The 9,619-nt window shown below is 36.2% G+C and overlaps 1 protein-coding gene across 2 annotated transcripts in view; it reads left to right on the forward strand.

Moving 5' to 3' along the window:
• The window catches only part of LOC140809023 (branched-chain-amino-acid aminotransferase-like protein 1), a 28,336-nt gene extending 18,927 nt beyond the window's left edge, over positions 1 to 9,409 (forward strand). For both annotated transcript variants that reach the window (XM_073166476.1, XM_073166477.1), the window contains exons 8-21: positions 1,139 to 1,241; positions 1,936 to 2,112; positions 2,237 to 2,337; positions 5,356 to 5,410; positions 5,567 to 5,653; positions 6,338 to 6,389; positions 6,482 to 6,567; positions 6,766 to 6,819; positions 6,905 to 6,988; positions 7,353 to 7,424; positions 7,868 to 7,948; positions 8,530 to 8,565; positions 9,013 to 9,200; positions 9,291 to 9,409. In XM_073166476.1, the coding sequence (XP_073022577.1) occupies positions 1,139 to 1,241; positions 1,936 to 2,112; positions 2,237 to 2,337; positions 5,356 to 5,410; positions 5,567 to 5,653; positions 6,338 to 6,389; positions 6,482 to 6,567; positions 6,766 to 6,819; positions 6,905 to 6,988; positions 7,353 to 7,424; positions 7,868 to 7,948; positions 8,530 to 8,565; positions 9,013 to 9,141 (1,117 nt within the window). In that variant the 3' untranslated portion in view covers positions 9,142 to 9,200; positions 9,291 to 9,409. The remainder of the gene's footprint in view (positions 1 to 1,138; positions 1,242 to 1,935; positions 2,113 to 2,236; positions 2,338 to 5,355; positions 5,411 to 5,566; positions 5,654 to 6,337; positions 6,390 to 6,481; positions 6,568 to 6,765; positions 6,820 to 6,904; positions 6,989 to 7,352; positions 7,425 to 7,867; positions 7,949 to 8,529; positions 8,566 to 9,012; positions 9,201 to 9,290) is intronic.
• The last annotated feature ends 210 nt before the right edge of the window (positions 9,410 to 9,619 follow it).

Raw genomic sequence — 9,619 nt, forward strand, 5'->3', positions numbered from 1 at the left:
TTGGCTATTGCAATTAAGACGCCGTATAACAATCAATGAAGAGAACATTGCCCAAGGAATGATGAAGTGGCAATCAACGGATACTAGAATTCAAATACATATCAAAGTTACCGTTGAAAATGAAGTATAAATATAACTGAAGAACAGCAGATAAATAAGAGACGATCATTCAATCTTAAAGCTTGCTGTTACTCTGTCAAAATCTCAGCTCACTCTCATTTGAATTATTCGTAGCAATCAAGGCTACAATCTGAGCGTATTAGCACTATCTAAAAGTTGTTAGACTCAATTGTGCTAATATCAGTTACGTACTGAAAATATTGTGTAGAACTAAGAGTTTCAGTTTTGGCAGTTGTAAGTCCAAACTGAAGTGGGTCTGTACAAGTGTTGTACTTGATCAAAGTCTTTTAGTGAATATCCTATCCTTGTGATAGAAGGGGTGACGTAGGAGTAATTAAATTCTCCGAACATCCAGAAACAACTCTTGCATATTTCTTTCAGTTTCGTATTCTATCTTTGAATCAGTTACTTTCCGCAACTATTCTAGTTTAACTGATTGTTATTGACCAACAAGATTCCGAGATTCAGTTTGTCACCAAACTGAACTCAAATATTGTTAAAGAACATTTTTAAGTGTGAGTGTTTATTCAACCCCCCTTCTAAACACTCTTATTACGAGAACCGATCCTATCAGAATGTCTCGATGTTAGATTTATTGAAAGATTGAGCTCTTGTGTAATATTGATAGGGCTAGGGTTTTGTTTTGTATTTTGTCTTCAGTAGATTACTAGTCCGCTTATTGTAATTAAAAAAAGCTATTAAGTATTTAATAAATCATCGTTTTTTATATAAAAAAATAAAAATCCAAGTAATAGCATACGTTAAAGCCATTCTAATTAGTGATGGCCATGATTATGCTTTTTTTCACCTGTCATAGATGAGACCAGCTTGAACTTGTATTCTCTGGCCATGTGATCATTTTTTAGCTTCCATTAAGCTTTTGTGTTTGATATTGTTGCCTTTCATTTTACCAGACTAGATCAAATCTCTGGGGATCTACTTCTCTCTGGCACCATCACTATTTTTTCCTTTCCTGAAATTTCAGTTATGTTAAAGTATGAATAATTGAACTTTTCAGATGGGAATCCGGGCCAAAACCATTCGATGGCATGTGGGCACCCTATTGGTACAAAAATACACATAGATCGACAGGATTTGAACGGCCGAGGAAGTATTCTTCTGTAAGTGAAAGCCACTTCACATGTTTATTTTGTTGGGGGTATAGTTACTTTAGTACTAAAATTTACCTTATAGCCATGTGAATTGTGTGTCAATACTGATACCTCTGTCTCCAAGAAAGGATATAGTGGAGCTAACGTCAGGATTGTTTAAGCACAACATGCCCATGTTAGTCCACTGGTATCCAATCAAACTTATATTTTGAGGGTTTTTTTTATGTATAACCTTGGGTTTTATAGGGGTATCCTTCCTCGAGGGAATGTGAGAAGCTGAAGCCTGTAAATATTTTATGGGGAAGCTATGTGGGTATAAAATATGAACTTGATGAGTCAGCTTCTAATTGAGAATTCCACTTGTCCAGTCTCATGTACAATTATATTTTTTACTTTTATTAAAGGCGCTTATGATTTCTTGTCCAAATCCATTCCTCATCCATGCTCAAATGGGGTGTCAAATATGTTATATTCATTGAATACTCTCAATTAGCAAATTGTTGATTGAAATCTGTATACATATTATCATACAAAGGTCAGCATCAGATGCCCTACTTGCAATGATTAAAATCACTGCTTTGAAAATCCCACTACATCATGCACTGTTAATTGTCAACTTGATTGGGTTGTACTTGCCACACTCCCACACTAGGAACAGTTCATGAAGACCTGGACAAATGTTTAACCTCATTTAAATTTTCAGCCATTTCCATCATCTTTGTACAACTTGCTGGAGCAAAGCTTACATTTCTACAATTTGCTTAAGCTCTATATGAGGCAGACCGCTACAAAACCCCTCCCTTCAAAATTTCCTGTTCCTGCCAATGAAAAGTTACTTGTTTGGGTTGGTGATGAGATATTGCCCCGTGAAAGTGCAAAGGTACGTTGCTATGAACATGAAAAGATTAAACTTTCTCCAATAATCACTGAGGTCTGAAGCTCTTACATTCGGTCTAAATGTGCCAAAATTACTCATGTTATTTCTTTGTCATGCAATGCTTCAGGTTTCAGTGTTTGACTCTGTTGTCCAAGGTGGTGATGCAGTTTGGGAGGGTCTTCGTGTTTATGATGGGAAGGTATTCAAATTGGAGGAGCATTTAGATAGGTAAACGAGTTAAAGAGTATATAAATTAATATAATAGAATGTATGCTATTACATTTTTGTGTGATCCATTTTAATAGTGCATGTGTTATCTGATTGTAATATTCAAGGCTATCAAGTATAACCAAGATATTGTAGAATAGAAGATGTATCTGTGAAAGAATCTACTTGGTTCAAATGAACTCATCCCACAATATTGTTATTTCTACTCACTCACGGATTTGCGGTGAGAATTTGTTTGGATTTATGGAAGCACTTGGGTTTAGATGTCAAGAAGTTGGGTACTAGCCAATTACCCTCTTTGTTTGATCCTTGCGGACAAGTTGATAGAAGGCCGTACATTATTGTTGTGACATTTTCATGCAACCAATGCGGGTTGAGATGCTACAAACTTTGGCATTTTAATGAGGAGCGAGGTCTTAGGCAAAGGGACCCATTATCCCCTGTCCTTTGTAATCTAGTGATTGATGGATTGGGGCGTTCGGTAGATAGGGCTAAGGTCGCGAATGAAGTAAGGGGGCCGGAATTAAGGAGAGATAAAATAGAAATCTCTCACATCATATTCGCAGATGATACTTTGTTTTTGTCCAATTTGAGAGGCATCTGCATGCTTTAGTAGAAATACTCAATTCTTGAAATCGGGATTGAAGATTAACTTGGTAAAAACATTTTGTTGGGATTAAATTGTTCGGAAGTGGAGGTCAAAAGTTTGGCTTCAGCGATTGGGTGTAAAAAAGAGAAGTGACCAATTAGTATCTCGAGGCACCGTTGGATGGCAATCCTAGGAATTTTGATTTTTGAAAACCCATGGTTTCCAAGATGTCTAAGAAACTAGCAAGCTGGAAAAAGACGTTTCTATCGGGGGGTGGTGGGCTTCGCGTAACGTCGATAAAGTCTGTGTTAAGTGCAATGCCAACGTATTTCATGTCTCTCTAAAGTGCCAATTTGGTTGGCAAAAATGATGAAAAAAAATAATGAGGGATTTTCTGTGGGACGGAGTCTATGGGGAGGTGCATTGTCATGTAGTTGTCTGGGATCAAGTTTGTAAACCAAAAGATGGAGGGTCTGGGCTTGGGGAATATTTGTTTGAAGGATAAGACACTTTTAGGGAAATGGTGGTGGAGATGTTCAGTGGAAATGGATTCCTTGCGGAAAAAAGTTATCAAGAGCATTTATGGTCTACAAGAAAATGGGTGGGACATGGGGTTGGCTAGAAACACTATTTTTAGATGTCTAAGAAACTAGCAAGCTGGAAAAAGACGTTTCTATCGGGGGGTGGTGGGTTTCGCCTAACGTCGATAAAGTCTGTGTTAAGTGCAATGCCAACGTATTTCATGTCTCTCTAAAGTGCCAATTTGGTTGGCAAAAATGATGAAAAAAAATAATGAGGGACTTTCTGTGGGACGGAGTCCGATGGGGAGGTGCATTGTCATGTAGTTGTCTGGGATCAAGTTTGTAAACCAAAAGATGGAGGGTCTGGGCTTGGGGAATATTTGTTTGAAGAATAAGACACTTTTAGGGAAATGGTGGCGGAGATGTTCACTGGAAATGGATTCCTTGCGGAAAAAAGTTATCAAGAGCATTTATGGTCTACAAGAAAATGGGTGGGACATGGGGTTGGCTAGAAACACTATTTTTAGAAGCCCTTGGAAATTTATCTCTCGTTTTTACCCGACTTTCATTAGTTAATTTGGGCGGTGCTCAAATGAGGGAATCTTATTCATTTTTGGAGGATCATTGGGGGGGTTTCGCCGTTCAAAGAGCGTTTTAATCTCTGTTTCAGATCTCCACAACTCTTAACTAACCTATTAGCAACTTCATCAGTGTTGTGGACCTCCCGGTTAACTCAAACTTTGACTGGTATGCTTCTTTCCATTTCTGAAGAGCTTTAAATGAGGTCGAAATTGTTGAGTTCAACTCTCTATTAAGGGTTTTAGATACAGTTCATTTGGAGTTGGGCATGGAGGATTTTAGGGTTTGGTTGGGCGATTCTTCAGGGTCTTTTTCTGTTAGTTATTTTTATGACTTTTTTTTTTTTTCCTGATCAACAACTTTCCTTTTTTCCTGTACTACACTAATATCTAGAAAGTACCTATCCCATTTAAGGTTCAAGTTTTCTCGTGGGCTGTGGCTTTGGAGAAATTGCCAACTTGCGATACATTGCAAAAACGATGGCCTATCTGTGCTTTAAGTCTGCACTGGTGTAACTTATGCCGGAACAAAGAGGAGGATCAAGACCATCTACTTTTGCGTTGTTCGTTCACGAGCGGAATTTGGATCAAAGTATTGCAGGAATGGGGTTTCGAATGGATCTTTCCAAGAAAGGCGGAGGGCATGTTTCTTTTGGAGCCAGGTATACTTACCGGGAGGAGAACTAGGTGTTTTTGGTATTTAGTAGTTCATTGCCTATTTTGGCCAATTTGGTTGGAGTGGAACAAAAGAATTTTCACTGACATAGCTGAGTCTATGTATGAGGTTTGGGAGAAGATCAAATTCAGAGTCACGAGTTAGACGACTTTTTTATTTCAGACGTAGTGAGGGATTGGAAATTTCTATGCTATTGACGACAGTGTAGTAGTTTTCTTTCTTTGTGGTTTGTTTGCGGATTCCTCATCCACTTACTTGTACCTTGTTCTCTTGTTCTAATAAAATTTTGTTTACAATAAAAAAAAAGTTTGTTGTTCATGGTCCTTCCACTAGTTTAGGTTCATTCATGTATTGATAGTTTCGTGAAGGCTCTTTAACACATTTTCAATGGATTCTGATCCGGCCCCTGTTCTTGTGAGCCTAATTTAAAGGTCATTTTGTAGTTGTCAATTAAAATGCTTTAATCACTGGGTGAGACTCTGTGATTCAAGCTTTATCAATTTGTATGCCTTAGCTATTGGTAGCAGATCTTAGGGAAGAGGTACCTTAATTTTTTTGAAAAAGAATATGAGTTATTTTTTGAGCCAGGAACTAGTGAACAGGAATGTTTGTGGAGTCATTTAATTATTTCTGTCGATATGTTCTTATTTTCAGGTTGTTTGACTCGGCAAAAGCTCTAGCATTCGGCAATATACCAACTCGTGAACAGGTATTCTTGAACAAGAGTACATAATGGTTGATTGAAAAATAATGAAATTATGGTTGTTGGAACTTCATCTTTATAGCATTTTTTGTTGTAGGGTTGCACACATGTAGTTGCTGAATTCAGCTATCTATGCCTAATTTAACATGCTTTGTCCTGCAGGTCAAGGAAGCGATTTTTAAAACTTTAATAAGGAATGGCATGTTCAATAATGCACATATTAGACTGACTTTGACTCGTGGGAAGAAGGTATGTCTAGTTTTTATTCTTATTTTAGTTTCCTCCTATTTGTACGGGGAAGATTTGAAATTCGGATTCAACCTGACTTCTCAGTCCTAGGAGCAAAACATGCAAACATTAGAACACTTCACTGGATTTACTTCCAATAACAATGGTCTGATAGGATAATTTTATCTGCAACTTGGACACCATTTCTCTCCCACCTTCTTTTCAATCAATAACAATGCAACTGCAAATTAAGGAAACAAAAAGACATTTCTTTCGTAAAGAGAGCAAGGTATTAGCCGCATGTGAGGAATGCTTTCAATACACATATCCTTAGATCTTGAAATGTTTCAACTTATTTCGTTCAAATTCAAATAGGTTACTAGGAACTTAGAGTATGTGATTTTAATGGAAAAGGAGACAACAGATCCTATTTGCTGCCCTTGAAATTTCAAGATACTCGGTATTGAGAAACTAAGTAGCATGACACATCCTGTCATGATTTACAATGGAAAATACCTTGTTCAAACATACATCACATACTCCAATTCAATTTCAGAAATTTGGGAAACATTTGCGAACAATGTTTTACTAAATATTGGAAACATGTCGAACTTACCCTAGCTTTCGAAGATAGAGGTCATTACTTGATACTCTTTTAGATTTTCACTCTGGTCAATGTTGGATCAATTCTATTTTGTTTTGTAGGTTACTTCTGGAATGAGCCCAGCGTTCAACCTATTTGGATGTACCTTGATAGGTAATATGCCATTTTTATTTTGTTAGCATTTATCATTTAATGTATAACATGATGAGTACGTGTACAACTGGTTTCATTCTGTGCTTTCGCAGTTCTTCCTGAATGGAAGCCTCCAGTATATGACAATTCAAGGGGTATAACTTTGGTGACAGCAACCACACGCCGTAATTCACCAAATGTAAGGTCTTAAGTCATTCACTGTTTGCTTTGATTTTGCAAAATTACCTCATCTTTTCTTTTATTTCATTTTGTGCATTTTTCTGGATTTTTTTTTTTCAAATTTAGTGCTTCATCATGCGTGATCAAGGTAAATTATTCAGTGCTCAAAATTAACAACCAGCTTTTACCATATGACACATAAAATTACCTGTTGCAGAATTTGGATTCGAAAATTCACCACAACAACCTTCTAAACAATATTCTTGCTAAGGTAAATTATTATATGTATCTTTACAAAATCGACTAGCTAGGATTTGTTTTAACATTTTGACCCTGAAGTTCTTGACTTGATGCAGATAGAAGGGAATAATTCACATGCCGATGACGCCATCATGCTTGACAAAGATGGCTATGTGTCAGAAACTAATGCAACGAACATAGTGAGTTTTGTGCACTAGGCTGAAGTGTGCAATCTCCTGAATAACTTGCTATCAGTGAAATTTCAACATGATGGAATCTGTTGAATGAATTTATTTGCTTTTCGTTCTTTTCTTTCCCCCCCTTTTTGCGGTTCTCAATGTTGATAATTTATGCTTATGATAGGTGTCTTCTATTGCATGAAATCTGATTTTTAAGTCTTTATGAGACAAGGAGGAGCAGTTTGTAGGATTCTATCTAGTTGAGTTCCGGTTTAGATATATTGCACCAATTTGTTGGTCGATTCCTAGGCTCCAAATTTTAGCGTTTTGCATTTTGTTAAACCATCTTTTAATATTTAAATGATTTTATCTACTCATATTCCAGTTTCTGGTGAAGAAAGGCCATGTAGCAACTCCCCATGCTGATTATTGTCTTCCTGGCATAACACGGGCAACAGTAAGATCCATAAATACTGTTCCAAGAGTCTCTTGGTGTTCATAAGTGCATAAAACAACAGTTTTTTACTTCATTTATTCTTGAGTTTTTATCTTACTCAATTTTGTGAATCTGTGAAGAAAAATTGGACTGTGTTGCAATATTTGTGTCTTTTCTCAGTTAATAATTTAAACTTACAGTATGGCTTCTATATCAAATTAGGATTGAACTTTTCACTGGTGTGTGAATGGATCTTCAAAGTCGAGTCTGTATTTTATTAAGACCTCAGATTAGTTTCTTATCTGAATGTGGGGTCGTATTGAGAAATCACAAGTTTTTTGAATGTCAGTCTGCACTACTTGGACTTGCAGTCCATGCTAAATATAAATGACAGTTCTTGCAGTTAGATGACAAAAATTTTCAGCTTTGTTATACATTATGAAAGCAAATAATGTATTATGCAGGTCATGGACCTTATGGTCAATGAAAACTTGGATTTTGAGGAGCGGAGAATTAGTTTATCAGAGTTCCACACGGCAGATGAGGTATAACTTCTCTATTTTCATCTCAGCAGGGAAGTTTTGCAGAGTCAATGAGAATCTAGTAGATACTGTTCAGCATACAAAGCAAAGCCGACTTTATTGAACACTAAAAACAACTTACATGGGAGGGGACTAGGCTAAGACCTCCAAATAATTGAATTACAATAAATCATCGGAATTACATAGCACACCAAAAGAATACATCCAAAGAGCGATTGATCTATGTGTCACCTTGTTTTTTGCATTATTTGTTACCTTGTATCACTTATTTTCAAGAAGTTCACGGTTGATTGTGTACAGTTAAAAATGGATAAAACTATTAATAGTTGCAATTTATGTTTGATTTCAGGGAGGGAAGTGTACATGCTTTCAGTTTCTCCTTGTAGCGATACATGTTTACACAGTTTTGTTTTTCGTTAACCCAAGTTTCTGGGTTTTTACATGTGTTTAGAATTTATTCATCCCTCATTCATCATTAGAAATAGTGAGACAGGTAACTCATCTAGCTAGTTAGATTGATGTTGTTTCATGTTTGTCGTCCTTTTATTGCAAACATATGTATTTATGCAACAGTTTTGTTGCAGGTATTCACTGCAGGAACCATGGGAGAACTTACTCCGGTAAGTCCATATGATACTCTGCTGGTACATCTCGTCCAAACAATTTTGATTAAACGTGGACAGCGCTAAGATTCATGTCAAATATTGTCTATGCACTTCTGCAGCATGCTAAAAATAAACAATTTGAATACTGTTACTTACATTATGTTTTATCATCTACTTTAACATTATAGGTATAATTTAAGATGAAGGCAGTCTAGATCATGATGTGATGTTGCCGGTAGTGAAAATAACTAGGAAAAACTCGTAAAATTTACATATTGACTATCAAAACTTAACCAAGTCCATTCAAGGATTTATTACCTACTCTATTGTTTCAAGCGCTGATATTATTTGAATCAATTGTACCTCATTCATCCAAGTAAAATCAAGAGTTCTTCCTATATTTTGATGCTAGATTTCATATCATGCATGAAGAAATTAACGTATTGCCCCTAATCATGGTAGGTTATTCAAATCGATGCCCGCACAGTTGGTGATGGTAAAGTGGGTCCTGTCACTCAAAGATTACAAAATGCTTACAAAAAGTTGACTGCAGATTCAGGCGTCCCTATACCCACTTATCAAAAGCCTTGAAAGGAAGCTCAACAATGAGAACTGTGTGAAATTGTGCCAGGTCACTACGATTGAAGAAGGTGACTAGTTCGATTCTTCCAGCTGCATTTTATCCAAAATAAACAAGATGGTTTTTGATGACTTGAATGTTTTAAACTTGTGGCTTGTAGGCAACCTAGAACTCTGATTATCTGAGGAATGATGATCAAATTGCTATTTTGACAAGAGAAATGGAGTATCAAGTTCATGTTGTTTTTCTCGTTGCAACGAAAACTGTAGGTTGGTTGTCCCCGTTGATTTTTTGAGCAGGGTGGTTAGTGAACAACAAATAATGTTTTTGATTTTTTTGTGCCTCAATTTATCATTCATGTTGGTCCAGTTATAAATTATTTTAGTTGAAGTTTCTCTATAAAAGATTTTCTAGGAATATTATGTTATAATGAGAAATGTGTTTAGAGAGGTTAAATAAGTAATTTAAAATATTTTGCTTTTTAAAAAT

This window comes from Primulina eburnea, chromosome 13 (genome assembly GCF_022965805.1).
Source record: "Primulina eburnea isolate SZY01 chromosome 13, ASM2296580v1, whole genome shotgun sequence".
In the NCBI taxonomy this organism is placed as follows: Eukaryota; Viridiplantae; Streptophyta; class Magnoliopsida; order Lamiales; family Gesneriaceae; genus Primulina; species Primulina eburnea.